The 17,691-nt window shown below is 38.4% G+C and overlaps 2 protein-coding genes across 2 annotated transcripts; one reads left to right on the top strand and one right to left on the bottom strand.

Moving 5' to 3' along the window:
* The first annotated feature begins 1,246 nt into the window (after positions 1–1,246).
* On the top strand, positions 1,247–14,154 carry LOC143148901 (soluble guanylate cyclase 89Da-like). The gene is made up of 13 exons (XM_076315707.1): positions 1,247–1,463; positions 5,086–5,285; positions 6,374–6,567; positions 7,081–7,214; positions 7,459–7,695; positions 8,193–8,395; positions 8,523–8,630; positions 8,734–8,902; positions 9,973–10,116; positions 10,248–10,401; positions 10,550–10,659; positions 11,669–11,758; positions 11,836–14,154. Exons 1-13 carry the CDS (start codon positions 1,422–1,424, stop codon positions 11,944–11,946), a joined length of 1,896 nt encoding a protein of 631 aa, XP_076171822.1. The 5' UTR covers positions 1,247–1,421; the 3' UTR covers positions 11,947–14,154.
* On the bottom strand, positions 13,417–17,504 carry LOC143148902 (trypsin-1). Its single transcript, XM_076315708.1, has 7 exons — positions 17,436–17,504; positions 15,750–15,930; positions 15,207–15,369; positions 14,826–15,034; positions 14,227–14,429; positions 14,007–14,061; positions 13,417–13,929 (listed from the first exon to the last, which is right to left on the bottom strand). The coding sequence occupies exons 1-7, from the start codon at positions 17,502–17,504 to the stop codon at positions 13,814–13,816; spliced, it is 996 nt and encodes a 331-aa protein (XP_076171823.1). The 3' UTR covers positions 13,417–13,813.
* Positions 17,505–17,691: the final 187 nt, after the last annotated feature.

The raw sequence follows: 17,691 nt of genomic DNA, 5'->3' as shown, positions 1-17,691 counted from the left end.
CCTGAGGAAACAGTTGACAATATTTTACCTAGCCCACACAAAATGAAAAATATTGACTGGAATGTATTAAACAACGTCGAACGTATCAAATACTTACAAGTACTTCAAAGATTCGTGATCTTTTCAGACGTAAACAAAAAAAAAAGAAGAAAAAAGAAAAAGTGTCTACAAAGAATTCACGTGCGTCCCTTCTACGGTGCAAAATTTCTCATTAGAACTTTCCACCGACAGAGGATCAACAGCAATAAATTACTCGTAAGCACCTCTCGTCTCCACAATGGAAACTGTATAACAGACAATTCACAACCGAAGAACCCAATTGGAAAGCAATTCAGTAGAAAGCTTTCCAATCTTGAGCTAACTAAATTAGATCAGATGTTAGATCTCGGTTAGGCATGTTAGATGTACTACACCGCAGAAGGTAGGGTAAGTAGATTAGACGCGTTAGAGTTAAGTGTGTTGGATATAACTATATCTGTAACACGATTAAGCTGGATTAAGTTTCAGGTTGTTAGCTTTCGTTTCAATTACGTTTCGATCAGATTCGGTTATCGAAGTGGACGTACCACTTATCGAGGCGTAATCATCGGACAAGCTGTAACGTGTACGTACGAGTAAACGGGACAAAACGAATAAACGTCAAATGAAAGGTACACACACCCGTTCACGTTTACTTTGAATCCAGCCCCCGAACAAGAAACGCTCAGCCTCGAACAAGAGACATTCGAACGAAGCAACCGGTCGAAACTGACGATTCGTTTACTCGGTATCGATCGATCCATCGGACAAGATAACCGATTAGAACGCGTCACAGTGATTACATGCTACGTGTACGGATAAAGGCCAATTCGAATTCACTTCGAAGCCAAACGAAGCCGGGTTTCGATTTAATTCCAACCGGATGCATCGAGCGCAAACATCCCCGAACACCTTTTCTTTAATCGTTCACGGCCACCGAATGGCGATCATCGCGGCTGGTTGAAGTTTCCACGGGAAAAGAACGACGGTTCTCCACGATGGACGTCCCGCGTCGTTGAACGCGACCAGGTGTTAAAAGTCTCGAAGCAACTGCGCCGGGGCCTGCGCACGCAGTCCGCGCGGATATTGCAACCACCCTGCTTCCACCCGGGTTGGAATTACCCCCGCGGCTGAACAGCTGAAACTCAAAGTACGGCGCGCGTGGCCGTACCGGATCAGTCTCACACACTTCACGGGCAAAGGGACAAGGACCCGCCGAAATGACGCGCACGCCGTTCGTGCCGATGGCGCGAAACGTCTAACTTGAAAGCGGGGAGAGCGCGTACGGGCCGCGACGATGCGACACGTTCCGCGGCCAGACGACTGCGTGATCGCGAAACACACGATTTTCACGATTTCTCGCACGGTGAGGCAATAAACCGCGCACAACACCCGTGGGCACAATGTACGGAATGCTGTTGGAGAGTGTGCAGCACTTCGTGCAGGTTTGTAACGCGCGAGTGTTAAATCCTAACCCCCTTGATCGAGTTGGTACGATTTCTCTATGGCTTGTTTTTTCTTTTTTTCTTTCTTTTTTTTTTTTGTACCATGGTGTGTCTTTTCAACGAGTGTGCGCGTGTGTGTATGTGGGTTTTGAAGCCATGGTACACGATGGAAGATTTCTTTCAGTCGGCTAGCGACGGTCAGAAGGGAACAGGAACAAACGAAATGGAAAGCACGTACCGAGTCTTAATTCTGATCAGGCCAATTCGCGCCAATTGAACTGACAAAGAAAGATCTTCTAAACGCGACCGATATCGTTGATTCGTTGAATTCCATCACGGTTCGTGCACCTGCACCATGGGTATAATTTCGTGTTAAAATTTGTCACCGGATTTTTGTATTTCCGTTCGAAATTCTGAAAGAATTTGAGATTTTCTCACATTTCGATAAGATTTACGGTACGCTTCAAATCTAGCGACGACCGTGCTCGGTAATAATCACGTATATCGTTAATACTAACGTGGATTAATTCGTGTAATACGTCTGCTTCGCTGCGAGGCAATGCATCACCCTTTAGCGCACTGGGATACACGGGACGGTGATTTTTCTATTTTCGAAATTACGCGTGAAAGATTGAAAAGCTAGAACATAGGAACGGTGTTAGTTGCCAATAAAATAAAAGTGTTATTGAATCTCTCGCGGCCGTTTATTCGAGGATCTATATCAAACTGTCTATATCGTTATGAAAAAAACACCAAAATATACAAATATATATTCGATGGATACGTAAAATTTGTGATATTTTTTTAATTAAATTGATTCAGAGAATCTATCAAAAATTCCCTCTCTTATTATTTACATCTTCTCTAGGGTGAACAACGAGAGATAAATAGCGTACATTAATCGTTTTTTATGTAACAAATATTATTCGATCGAGACGTCCATCTACGATAAAAAATAAATTGAAAGGAATCTTTATCGAAGGTAGAAAATACAGAAAAGCCTGATCGGATCTGTAATACGATACTTTTCCCCAATATCCTGGATGTCTCAGTTTCACAGCGAAGATTTCTGTCTTTTCTTGATCGCCTTGAGATATTCAACTTATTTAAATGTCGATACCAGAAACAAATGTCTCGAATTCTGCAAAAGTCGATGAATTTTCACCGAACCTTGAAAAATTACGTTTCTGGATAAATATACCCTACGGTTGTTACCATAGAGTGAATTTGTTAACGTTACGGTTCGAATTTATAATAGAAACGAGGCGAGTCTATGCAGAGAATATGTCGACGTATTTATGAACTGGCGTGTAAATTATTGATTTATCGTATCGTCTCCAAATAATCAATCGTTTGTAAAAAGTGTCACGTACGCGTCAGAGGAAATGGTTTGAAGGTACGCAATAAACGAGGTACCTGAATATGGATGAACTTCGGTACTTCCTTTCGGTACAGCACCTTAATTGCACAAAGTTTTAAAAATAGCATTGTCTTTTCGACGCTTAAGGACACCTGTTGATTCGTTTCCTAATGCAATGTTTGTGTATTAAATCGTTGTCGATAATTCAATTAATTATTAACGCAAAGTCGTTCAACGAATGTTTAGAGTAACACACTTTTAGATTTCTCACGATTAAATAATTGTACACCGGTTCGCTACAGTCCTCACCTAACGGTTCCGAATGACTTCAGACGTTGATTAAATTTGTTGAAACGTCGTTCAACAAATGTTTGCGGTAACACACTTTTAGATCTCTCACGATTAAATAATTTCATCGTAGAGATTTTTCATTGCCCAAAATGCTGCACATACGTACACACGTTATTAGTATATACATTGTCACAGTTGGCTTCATTGATTAGATCACTTGTAGAAATTGAACTCTTTATAGGCAATTAACTGTTCAATCAGAAAGAGGGTAATTGTTGAAACGCAGCTCGGGGATACAGAATAATGAATCGAACTTTGAAAAGGAATAGATTCGAGAAGATTTTACCACCAAATACGTAAACTTTGGTACAATTCGTACGTGTAATTTAGTTTCGTTTGAATAATGTATTCGAATAAGGCACATTGTAAATGATCGTACTAATCGGAAATAATCATTTCTTGCAATAGTTAAATACACGCGAGCATACTTTCCGACGCCCACGTGTTGCCAGAACACGATTCAAATTTGATTATTAAATTTGTACGCTTTGCTTCGAGAAATTTGCGTGTCCATTTGGTATATTGAATCTCGAGAGGTTCCATTAGTGTGGAAACAGTATTCATTTTCGTGATCGCGGTCATTATGGTAGAAGAAACATTGATTATCCTACGGAGGGTCAGAAATTGGCTTGATTGTCGGAATCAATGTTTCGTGTATACGGAGGATCAATAGCTTTTCGTACACTTGCTAAGTTATAAGCTACATAATCACGTTCTGAAACTTTACGAGAAATTTTTACCACGTGTTCGTTTCATTGTTTGATTGATCTAATTTGAATAAAGAACACCTTCTACGGTTCTCCGCGGTAATATAACTTTTTTATTACATTTACCTCCGTTGCTTCACAAAGCTCGAGAATGACAATTACTATCAATTGAAAATATATTAATCGACATGGATCAACGTTAAATAAAATGAAGGGAAATTTTATTACTTTCGGACGAGTTTCGAGCAAACATTTAATATGAAATAGTACCGTCGGTAATTCCGTTGCAAAGGGAAAGAAATTTTTTAATTTTCACGGTATGCTAGATTTCTCTATTAGCGTCGACTGTTTTCGTAAACATTATGTATGAACGGTGGTCGCAACATAATGTATAACACCTTGGCTTTTTTCCGTGAAAAAAAGGAACAAAAGCAGGCGCGAAGAAAGAAAATATTCCCTCGAGCATAATAGAAATGGCTACACGTCCTATCCTTTTATATCCTCTTCTCTCGCTGTTTCTAAGCTACTTTCATTGGAAATCGATCACGCATTCAATGGCGAGATCTCCGCGAGATGTAATAAAATGAAACCGGCCGACTGTTTTCCATAAATTTAATTAAAAAACGAATCTGTCAATGTCAAGATGACATTGATAATAAAACAATCGTAGATTAAAATATAAATCCAGAACTTGCCACGTCGAGCTCGAATTCGTTTCTACTTTCGGACGACCCGATAGCGTTGCAAAAATATATATCACCGATACATATGTGCAAATCATACGACATTTCCATAGAATTGTTGCATTTAATTTAGATAGTGTAAAAGTAGCTTCGCGAAAAACATGCACCGTTTCTAACATTCGGTGTGATTGTTTCGCTCTTAACGAATAATCGTATCAGAAAGAACAATTGAGTCGTTGGTTGTAAAAGCAGAGAATGCTCAATTTAATATATTAATTCGGAATTATAGTATACGTTCTATTGTTTTAATTATTATACCATGATAAAGTAACGTATCCACCCCTCGATTGAATGTCCAAACTACCCTCTGCATTAATACTAAATTCGGCCATTGAGTGCTTTACTAATTCCACGTCGACTCGTTAAACTTCTACGAAACGTCGAGTCGATTCGAATAATATAGTACGTGACATAATGGACATCGATATACCGATAATAATAAAATGAACTTCTGGTTGCAGTTAGAGTACGGAGACGACATATGGCGTCAACTTTTGGAAAGAGCTGATTGCAAGCATATGGTTTTTAACACACGACAAATATACCCTGACGACCTCATGACCAATTTGGCTGCTGCTTTGGCCACACTCAGTAGCGATACCGTAGACAATGTGATGCAATTCTTCGGCAAATGTTTCGTTAGATTTTTCAGCAACTTAGGGTAAGTGATTGCGCACACGAATGATCTAAACCGTTTCTTAACGAACGTATACCGTATCTCCGATCATTTATTTCATTGCATCGCAATGACAATTAGTTTGGAAATACTTTCCAATGAAAGTGGGTACTCTAAAATCGGAGTAATGCCACGAACAGAATCGAAGCCTTTTCTTAATGATCGCATGCATCAGGACATGTGACTGGACATAATCCGTACCACAAGTATGGATTTAGGATCGCGTTAATTAAACCGTTTAATTGCCACCAGACACCGGTAAACTATGCGCTGTACAATAAATTATTTCCAGCGACAATTGCCACGGTTCCATTAGGCACCCCCATTAATTAATATTTCATTGCGTTCGATTTAATATTCGGTCAAGTCTCTCTTTGCATTTTCGAACAATCGATGGCGTATTGCTTTAATTAAGCTTAACAACCCCATTTTATTTTTCTTTCTAATTCGTGATACACGAAGTAAAGGTTGTTACAGACGATTTCTTCGATTGCCTCAATTACTTACAATTAGTGTAGTTAGAGCGATAAGGATCGGTTGATGCCCGATCTTATCAGTTTTCCGTGTCTCAAGAGAGGTGATTATCTGAGCGTGAAGTGGAACACGCTTTTCACGATTCGCCAATTCAAGACAGTAGATATAGTTGATAAATATCGACAGACGAGATAAATCACTTTAGTGTATGGGCACTATTTGTAAAAGTAACTTTTTCATATTGAAATTGAAAATAAACACGTGTGCAAAATAAAAACTATCGACAACGGCGTTAATATTTTTCGGGTCGAGGTGTAGACATCGACGCAGACTTATTTCTTCTCGACGTTATTGTTCCCTTAATGGTGATATAAAATAAATGAATATTCGTATCTTTTTGTAATTTTACGTTAAATTGGATACGCAAATGGGGAAACAGTTGAAATTATTTATGAATTATATGTATAATTTATTTCACGTCAACGAAGCAGCTGTTCATCGAAAAATACGAAACGCTTCGATGCAACAAAAATAACGAAAAACAGCAACTGAAATTTCTCTGAATTCGAATGCTGCAGTAATTATGATTTTTGTAATAGGTACGCCTGCACGGTGAAAGCCACTGGTCGTTATTTCTGCGACTTTTTGCAAAGTGTCGACAATATTCATATGCAAATGAGATTCACGTATCCAAAAATGAAAAGCCCTTCGATGTATACTACACACGTTGACCCACAGGGTGTAGTATTAGTGTATCGAAGCACTAGGCAAGGTTTTACACATTATCTTATGGGTAAGATATTTTCTGTTTAATTTATGCAAACACTTTTCATGGAAAAAATATATTCGTTCCTTATGATTAACTACGAGTGGTTGCACACGAAATAAATCTTTCGATTTGATCTCTCGATGGTATTCGATATCAGGTCAATCGAGAAGTAAATCAACTTTCTTTTTATATCTTGAAAGCGAATAAAAGATTTCCTGTTACACTTTCATTACTTATTTATCTTCCGTCGACTCCCACAAACAACGAACAAATAAAATAGTTGTATTTTTAAACTCCGCTACTGCAAATTTCATAATAAAATCTCTGTAATTGGGAAAAAAATACTTTCGCCCTGAATTTATTTAAATGATTGAAAACTCGTTCTTACTTATAAAATAGTTTCATGTTATTCGAATTTTGTAATCAAATGTCGACTGCATATATACGACGTAATAGATAAATTCAGGTGATATTCACGTTAGATTTCCATATAATGATTTCCATTGATACTCAGACTTATTTTCCCATTTTCAACAGGTCAGTTATTTCAAATAGCTAAAGAGCTTTATGAAACGGATTTGAATATTAGCGTATTAGAATCTTCGAATAATATTCCAGGGTCCAGGAATGTGTTGGTTAAATTTAGAATTGATTTTGACAATCGTGAATATGTAAGTAATCGTACGCCATTGTTGGCCATTCCCTATGTACTTACGAAACAATTTAATAATTATTAAAATTAACTACTCCGATACTTGTTAAATTACGAAGAATATTCTGTTTTTACTTCTAACTGAATCATTTCTATTTACCCTGTAAATAGTAAGAAAATTGTTGTCCGAATTTATAGTACCAAAACCTGTCCATATTGTAGATAATTATTACATTTTATGGTGTGATGTTCGAAATTATTAGATCGCGAAGAACAACAAAATGAAAACTCCGCTAGGACGGGAACTAGCACCGGTGTCCTGCAAGTTCCTCTTAAGGCTATTTCCATTTGGGGTCGTGATAAATAAGGATATGCACATACTGGGAATTGGTGATAAACTATTTCAAGCATGGGGTGGCAACACATCCATCCTGGACAAACATATCATGGAAGTCTTTAAACTACGTAGGCCTAAAGGGATTTCCTTTACTTGGGGAAACGTAAGAGCACATTCGTTATCAGATATCGAAGAAAATGTTCCATTTTTCGTTCTTGAAATCTAATCGTTTAGATTTTGTTTACGCAAGTCAAAGCATTTAATGGTTTCGAATCAGTATCGAGTACAAAATCAAACACTTGAGCAAATAATCATTACGATTCAATATTAAACGTTTAAATTGTAAATTCTGTTACAATCAAACATCAATCGATTAATAATTCAATCGAAATAGTTGCTTTTCAGTTACTTCTCCGGTCAAATATTCTCATTTAACAGCTTCCTCGTAAATTTCTCGATAAATTAACAACTCGTTTTAAAAATTGCCTTTTAATAATGTTTTCAAGAAAAACAATCCATTCTTTCATAAACTCTCCGATGTGACAATTATACCAACGGTACGTTCCACTTTAATAGATTTCATAACGAGCCAATAATTCGCATGGTAGTCGCATTTGCAAAAGCTTCGAGCGAAGTAACAATGTCCATGTATTTACACAGGTGATGTATTTGCATTCGGTGATGTTTGAGCTAGAACTCATCAGAGTAAACGATAACCATGCTTCGTCGAACTCGGACAATACAGCCAGTACGAGCTCAGGATTAGATAGACGAGGAAGTCAAGGTGCTAGGAGTATTTTGTTAAAAGGTCAAATGAGGTATATCGACGACATCAAAGCGATCATTTTCCTATGTAGCCCATTGTAAGTATACACAAGAAAAAACGGAATGACGAAAAAATAACGTCATCGATCGACGAAACAATTTATCGAACAATGAAAAAAATTAAAAAAAATAAACGTAACAGAAAGATGTAATAAAATTCGACAGAATCAACAGTTTAGACGAACTGCTTAACATGGGATTGTACCTGAACGATCTGAACCCTCACGGTCTGAGTCGAGAGTTGGTTCTTGCAGGATGGCAGCACTGCGGAAGGTACGCTGTTATTTTTTAATTCCCAATAGAATTAAATGACCCGTTGCTCTACTATTTTTACGTAACGTTTCTCGACATTTTTCTCCGGACCTCTTGCACTCAGATTGGAGATGATGTTCGAGAGAGCGGAGCAGAGATCTACCGAACTGGAAAATAGCTACGCGCTCCTGGATCGTTGGAAAAACAAAAGCGACGAGCTTTTGTATTCAATGATTCCTCAGACAGTCGCTGATCGATTACGCGCCGGTGCGAGCCCTTTGAGCACTTGTGAGGTATCAAACAATGAAGCATTAACCGATCACGCGGCACGATACAGAGAATTTATTAAAGCGTTAAGTTCTCACGTCGCGGAGTATTGGACAATTTTGTTTCTAACGTTCGGGAAGCAACAGCGATGCAATTACAGCTTAGGTTGAAAAACGAGTACAATAGGGTCTCCTGTATCCGAATAATCTATCGTAGATTATTCACGCGCCATAGCTATCACAAAGGAGCTCTCGCGTCGAAATATGGGACAGTTTTGCTTTTAACGTACAGGAAACAACAACGATGCAATTACAGCTTAGGTTGAAAAACGAGTACAATAGAGCCTCCTGTATTGGAATAATCTATCGTAGATTATTTACGCGCCATTGCTATCACAAAGGAGCTCTCGCGTCGAAATATGTGACAGTTTTGCTTTTAACGTACAGGAAACAACAGCGATGCAATTACAGCTTTAGGTCAAAAAACGAGTACAATAGAGTTTCTCGTATCCGAATCATCTATCGTAGATTATTTACGCGCTACAGCTGTCGCAAAAATATAAGATTCTTAAATATTTACACGACTCAATTCTCATTGTGTCCATTCGAGTAAATGCAGTTTGCTATCAGAGGTGTGTTCCATTATACGAACACCTTATATGTCCCCTTACTAGTTCGGATACGGGAAGCTGTGCTGCATTAATATTCAAACAACGTCCCAATAATAAAGTTCACGAAGTTCCAAGAATATTGAATGCCCAACCGATCCAAGAAGTCAGAACAATTCCGATGGTTTTAAATGTCATCTCTCACCGTGCACCGAATCGTAATCCCAATTTGAAGTAATCACTGTAAATTAATATTCTTAAATCAAATTGAATTAAATCGCTAATTCTTTCGCGGAGACCTATCAGATGGATGACGAGTTTATGTGCAGAACACTCGAGATTTCCGAAGAAACTTCTTTCGGGGAAAAGTACTCGGGAACTTTTAATCGCGAAGATGGCGGAGAGGTCAAACCAACGTTTATTGCTATTGGCGGAATTTCGAGAACACGATTAACGGGTAATTAGAGTAACGTTTCTTCTTGTTCCTAGTCGTTCGAGTCTATCACCGTCTTGTTCTGCGAACTCTGCGACTTCGATTACTCGACCATCGAGGGTGCAATGGACATCGTTTCGTCGATGAACGCGGTCTTCTCGTGTTTCGACTCCCTGATGGACGAGTTCAACGTGTACAAAGTAAGTCCATCGCGACACTCTAAGCACATCACAATAACACTTTTGCGTCTTATCGAAAGCACTCGTCGCGGTAAAACGTTCGTATAATTTTTTTCTCGACGCGTTACTTTATTCTTTACGTGCCTCAACAGGTAGAGACTGTTGGTCGAGTTTACATGGCGGCTAGTGGGGCACCCGACAGGACCGAAACCCATGCCCAAAACATTGCAAACGTTTCCTTGCAGCTGATCAAGCACGTTCAATCTCTCAAGCTACCATCTGGTCTTGATATACAGATTCGCATAGGTAACATCGCCCCCCGATCCGTTTTAAACGATCTTTTCGCTTCGTCCAAACCGTTTTCTCGGAGATAGTTGGCGGTTATTTTCTAACATTTTCGAGAGATTCAACGAGAATGAACGCGACTACGTACAAACGTGCTCCACTTTCTTAGGAATTCATTCTGGACCAGCTGTGGCAGGTGTTGTTGGCATCAAAGTACCTAGATATTGCTTCTTCGGCGACACGGTGAATACCGCGTCCAGAATGCAGACAACCAGTTTGGTAAGTTCGCTTGTATAATAGAACGTGAATCTAACAGAACGGGCCAAATGTGTCTGAGTGTAAGAACGCGACAAACGGGGACATCGTGATGTAACCGAAAAGTTCGATACTTCGCTCGAAAATAAATTAACATCGACGCTTTTGTTATGAAATTTCGATTCGAAGAACATTTACTAGGCGCGCCACTGTTTCTATTGTTCATTTGTGACGATTGAAGAACGTGGATCGACACTCCATCGGATCAGTTTCAAAGACAGTTTGAAAGTAGTTAAGATACTTTTACATAGTCGATTATTCTCGTGTGAAATATCTTATCACGTGTTTGTGCAAAATTAATTCAATGCATGACCAATTTTTATTTACGATAATACGTATAATAATTACCTCGTAGACACCAGACATTTGTTCGTCTTATTTTCTCTCGTAAACGTCGAAGAGTGCAACGAATAGTGTGCAATAAGTGCAAGGAGTATTACCTACTCTGAACAAACCTACATTTTTATTTTTATAAAAGGATACGTGTCACTCGATGAGAAATTTACTCGATCGATACTATTGGGTTGTTCGGAAAGTCATTTCGTTTTTTCTTTGGTGAAAATGAAACACAATTTTTTTAGAGTGTGCATAAACATTTTATGAAATTATATACTCTCCATATTGGAAAACGAAATGACTTTCCGAACAACCCAATATTTAGACAAGTTTTCGTAAAGGTTTGATCAATTTCGAACGATCATTCTGAGAGCAATAGAATTCAGCAGAAACGTAACGTTCGAAAACTTTATTCATCAGCAATTTTACTACTCTCGATGATCAACAAATGTACATGCCGTAAAAAGTAAATAAAGGACGTCTTTCGAGAAACTCGAGACACTTACATCCAAGTTCGACTGTACTTTCGGTCAACTGTCGAGAAAATTCGAAAACTTTATCTTTCATTGTACCCGCGGGTTTAATTAAACTTCATAAAAATGTTATTCTTTCTCTCTCCACAATTTTTATAACACAGCCAGGGAAGGTACACATCTCGGCGGACACCAAAGCACTATTACCCGAGGACCGTTGGCGCATTGAGTCACGCGGTCTAGTTTGGGTCAAGGTTCGTACTACGAAAAGTTCAGCTTTCGTATCTGGTTTTGAAACGCGTGATCATCTCCGTTTAAACGTTTCACGCAGGGAAAAGGCAACATGGAGACGTATTGGTTGTTCGACAAAGCGGAAACGACCATCGAGATCACGGTCGAAGAAGCTACACCCACCGAAGGATCCCTAGTCACCGATGTTTAACGCGTAACTGAACGGTACGGGAATGAATATTTAAGTAACCGTCGAATTACACTGTGTTTCAACAGTTGGATCGAGTGCTCGGCGCTATCGTGATTAAACGCGATCGAGATCGTTCTCTTGACAAGCGAACGCGCATGTTATCATTAATAGGTAAGAGTCACAATTTCACAGTTTTACCACGAAACGATATTGTAGATATATCACGATCCACGTACGTTTACCTAAATGTCGATCCACGAGTACGTTGAATATAATCGAGTCTTTCGTTCGTGTAACACTGCAAACCATTCAGCTATTGTTCAATAGCTACGAGTATCGAAGACGTAGAAATTGTATTTCAAAGATCTCGTTCGAAACCGTTTCCTTCTTGAAATCTCAGCTACGTTTTTGTTTAGGATAGATTGTAGAACATACGCAGCCGCTTGTTTCCGGAAATCCTTACTTACCTTTCACTCGTTCTGGATTCAAGTAAAAATTCTGTCCCGTGTCTCTAGCCCTTAGCGATACTTTCTTTCTGTTTTTATGTTCCATACTGATCTCACGTCCTCGTGTTTCTCCTTTTTATAGTGTAATAAATACAACGTTATTCTTGTCGTCGTTATTATTATTATTAGATCTCGTAACCGAATGGTACGAGTTTACAATCGCACGAGCAACGTCGCTTATCGTAATAAAATAATTTCAAAGTATTTGGAGTATCAAAAGTTGAGTATCGTCGAAAGCTCGCGTCAAAGCGTTGCTCCCGGAACAGGGAACGCGAATTTCTTTTTTCTCCGGATCGTATCCGAATATTTAATTAAATATTCGACGTTTCGTCGTGGCGTATCTGTGAAAAGTACACCGAAACGGTAAAAAAAAAAAACAAAAAAACACGAACATCCCACTCGACGAAATCAGAGCCTCGCGCGGGTGTCGTGACGGGTACGTGAGTTTTCACCGAAATTCCAAGTCGAAATGAACAGAGAAAGTCCCGTGACTTTCTTTCCCGCGTGTTACGAATCGAACGAGGCGAGGTACGTGCCTTAACTTTCAATTGCTTCGTCGCGTGTGCGATATTCGTGTCAACGTATGATAGAAACCCCCCGAAAAGGAGCTTTGCATCGCCGTATCCGTCGCAGAAATCAATCATCTAGAACATAGTAAATAAATAAATAACGAGGAGCTATTAAATTAAATGTACGCAAAATACCTCGCGTCATATTTCGCTACATTGTCGCTTTAACCCTAACACGTAAATATTGCGTCTCGAAAAGTATATATTTATTCGTTGAGAGTATACGGCCCGGGCGCGAGCTTTTAACGCGAAGGAGACTCGTTTCTCGCTTCTTTCTCGTCGAACCTGAGAACGAGATGCAATTCGTTGGTCTCGTGTGATTTTTCGTTCACTTTCGATCCTTCCGGCTCGTTCCATCTCGCTCTCGCTCTCGTAGGAACGAATGGGGAACGGTGGGGAGAGCGTTGAGCTTTTATCGTGTAGGCCAGCGTTATTCGAACCGGATTGTAAGAGAGCTTTGGTGTTCTCCGGCTATAAAATACACATCGTGCGTAACGTCTATGAGCTTCCTTAACTGTCATGGCTACCTCTTTGTCGCTCGACTTTTTTCCAATAACGTAGAGAATTTATATAAGGGAAATGGACACCTTCGGTACACCAACAAGCCGAACAACGCCGGTGTAAATCAACCACGAGCTCTCTCAACGAATAAATACCGCACGATTCGAAGTATCTCCGATTCGTGGTCGATGATCTCGAAATGGGCATCAGTATGCGTGCAAAGTGTCACGTGGTCCCCTGTGAGCGTCGATAATACGTCGATGAGTATTGTGTTCCACGACGGTTATATTCGTCATTCTAATTTGAATTGAATCAACAGTAACAGGCGTCCTCGGTGTTTCGCTTTATCCAAGTCAAATAACGATTCACCCTGGAGTATACTCCCGGGTAACCAGGTTTCGCGCATCCTTCGCCCCAGGACACGACACCTGCAAATGAGACGCGCACATCGCGATTACGTAATGGGAAAGCATTGTTAACGAACGAGATAGAATGCGAATCTCACCGACTATGTTGTACGTCTTGTCGTTAGCGATGTGTAGAGGACCACCGCTGTCTCCCTGATCGGGGAGAAATTTGAAATTCGAATGAGAATTTTATTAGTAAACGAGTCAATGTACAAAAGCAGGGCACGCGTATAAATGTGGCGCATAAACTGTACAATAATGTTATTATAATTGCAATCAGAATCAAACGAGCAACTAAAAGTCTGTTGTTAATTTTACCTGACACGAATCCTTGTTCCCCTCTTTGTAACCAGCGCAAAGCATGTTATCCGTGATTCTACGTGCTGGATACTTAGTGGCGCGACACTCAGTATTCGTTAGTATAGGCACTGAGACTTCCTGCAGCGTCTCGGATATGGAGCCAGACTCCGAGAGTGCACCCCATCCGGTTACTATACCCATCAGACCAGCGAATGTTTTTGCTGGGGAATGTAATTTTATTCAAATGAAAGAAAAATTCGAAAATTCTTCTAATTGGATTCGGTGGAAAAAGTTGTCCAGCGGGTTCCACTGCGACGCAATTAATCGATTAATAATAAATTTCAGATGGAATTGTATTGATTCGCATACTCGGTATATTATTTGTTATTATGGTTTCACGAAATAGGAATGAGAAAATGTTTTTATCGCGAAACATTATAGAACTGTTACTTTCGGATATTTCTTTTTTAACACTTTTCTTTTGTTTCTCTCGATGAGTTTTATCGATCGCTAAACTATGCATCTGTAATTTATTTGTACCTGATACAAATGTTTTAAAGGTGTAGAATATGTGTAGAATAAATTTTTATTGGATATCGCTAAGTTATGAATTTTACCTCGTTCCGGAAGACAAACGGGTCTCATTTTTCCCTCGAATCGAATAGGCTCCTTCAGTCTGACCAATGCGATGTCGTTGTTATAATTGAAAGTCGAGTAACCATTGTGCTTTATCACTTTGTCAACTTTGAACACTTTCGCCTCGGTCTCAGTTGTGGAATTTCGATCGTGCTCCAATATTCGAATCGACATTAAATTCGGGTCAAATCTGGTTCAATTATTTATTATTATTTATGATGTAAATTATAATCATTTTTCTCCACAAATATCGTAGATTTTAAATTTTTGAAAGTTGATCCGAATTTTTAATTATAATAAAAAAGTGAAAACAATTCCTTTCCTATGTATGAAAATTATTCAAAAAAAAAAAATCAAATCACCTGTCAACACAGTGGGCTGCAGTTAATACGTAACGAGAATTTACAACACTTCCACCGCAATAAAATCGTCCTCTAAACATCATTAATGCCATCCATGGGTATTGATTAACTTGTGTCTCCGTACCGCCTACTATACGCTTCTCGGTGTTTGTTAGGCCACATTCTATAGAATACCTTAGGGTTCAATCTAGTTCATCTGATATTGTAATATTGTACGTATTTAAGAACGTACTCAATATTTCCTTACAATAGAGCTCTATTTCTTTTTGAAAACACTGTTTTAAATAAATCTACTTTCGTATTATTCTTTCCTGGCTATCTTTTACTAAAAGGAATATAATACAGATCCGTTTTTACAGTCATACAACTCTTTCAATGCTTAATAAAAATGGTTAACGGTATTCCGTGAATTTTTATTTTATTATTTATATAAGATTGTATACCTTGAATAGAATATGAATACAATGTCAACTTTTTCAGATGCAACTTTTCAGTGGTTCTAATTTAATTTTAAAATACAGAATAAAGAACATTACAACTTACTGCAAGGCAAACATTCTTCTTGCTTTACTGGTTCCGGAAGTTCAGTTGTGGTTGTCGTTGTGGATCCAGCAGCCGTTACAAAACCATAAAGCCATTCCCAAAAATTTTTATCATCCGTAACCGTCGAATTGGAAAGCGTAACATTCAATCTGTTTTCTTTGACGATAACTGGAGTTCGAATCTATAATAAATATTTATTCCTGTTGAATTATTTGTAATCTAAAAAAATGTAAATATAAAAATAATTTGAATATTTACGACTAAATGTTACACGTATATGTAATCTAAACAAATGTTATTTTTATTACTAAAATAAAAAATTTTAAGAGCAGAGTACATTCGTGTTTGTGCACACATTTCATTTCCGTTATCTGTCCTCAATATAAACACATAAACTGTATAGAACAGGATAAGAACAGCTCTTGATAAATGTCCTTCAATTTAAAATTCAGCCACAAACACAGAAACATAGATAAATGTAAATCATTGGTTACAAGATATTTATCGTTTCACTAAAATAGTTGCTTCTGGCATAAAAAGCTTCAACGAACTGTAGTATCAAACAAAAATTGCACTATTGACTTCGATAAGTTTTGAAGAAAAAAATTCTGAACATAACAGCGTTGACAAGACGAACTCAACATTAATAAATTCTTTAGTACTCGATCTTCAAAAATTAAATAATTTTTTAAAACGTAAGATACAAAAATTCAATCTTAAATCAGTATTAAATGCGAGGTCAACGACCTGACAAAAAATTTCCAAAAAAAAAGATCTTAAAATTCGACGAGTATAAAATAGGCTTTTAACTTTGACAATATTTCGAATATTGTTCGAAATACGCTTCTTAATTATGTGTTCAAAACTTCAAGCATTAAAAAAATGCTAATATAAGCAAGTCAGTTTCTTTTCTCGCGGAAACTAAACAGATCTCTTGATTCGTTGTTCCCTGTTTGTTTACGATAAAAGCTCGAAAACAGAAACATCTAAGAAAAGTGGACCACACGAACGAGGATAACATTACCGAAATCGGGAACTTTAAGAAAATACTATACTGGTATAGAAAAGTCGATTTCTTTTTACGCGAGAACTGAGCAAACTCCTCAATTCGCTGTTCCCTGTTCGTTTACGATAAAAGCTCGAAAGCAAAAACTTGGTGGAAAAGTGTAATACACTTAGATAAGGATAATATCACCGACAAGGTAACTGTAAGAAAATGCAAATACCGGAGAGTCGATTTCTTTTTACGCGGGAACTGAAAGAATCCCTCGATTCTTCCAGTTTGTTCACGATAAAAACTCGAAAACAAAAACTTGGAAGAAATGTGCGATACGCGGATAAGGATAACGTTACCGAAAACGTAACTTTAAGGAAACATCGATACAGAAGAATCGATATCATTTTACTTGTGCAAACCGAAAGAATCTCTCGATTCGCTTCTCCCGGCTCGTTCACGATAAGAACTCGAAAACAAAACTCGGTAAGAAAATACGATAAGTGGATAAGGACAACTTCGAGGAAATACAAAACACGGAAGAGTCGATTTCTTTTTACACGAGAATTGGATGTATCTCTCGATTGATTTTTCTCGGTTCGTTTACGATAAAAACTCGAGAAAAAAAAAGAAGACATCGAAGAAAAGTGTGCTACGCGGATGAGAATAACGTTACTGAAACAGTTACTTACTTCCTCGCAATTAACGGCACACGCTGTCGTGATCACGACGACTGCGCATAGTATCGAGCGAATGCACATTATCACTGGACACTATTTCTCTCGATGCACACGAAAGGAATACTGCTAATACCCTCGCACCTCGAGCACCGAATAAAGGAGCAGCGTATTCAATTGGAGACAATACAACACTTCCTACCAAGACGGCGTACACTTTCACACAAGACGTCGATTCGGCGTCACATCTATATTTATACGAAATAGTGGA

The sequence above is a fragment of the Ptiloglossa arizonensis genome, chromosome 7 (genome assembly GCF_051014685.1).
Source record: "Ptiloglossa arizonensis isolate GNS036 chromosome 7, iyPtiAriz1_principal, whole genome shotgun sequence".
Lineage (NCBI taxonomy): Eukaryota > Metazoa > Arthropoda > Insecta > Hymenoptera > Colletidae > Ptiloglossa > Ptiloglossa arizonensis.
The sequence above is the reverse complement of the archived record's forward strand: the minus strand, read 5'-3'. Positions and strand labels throughout refer to the sequence as shown.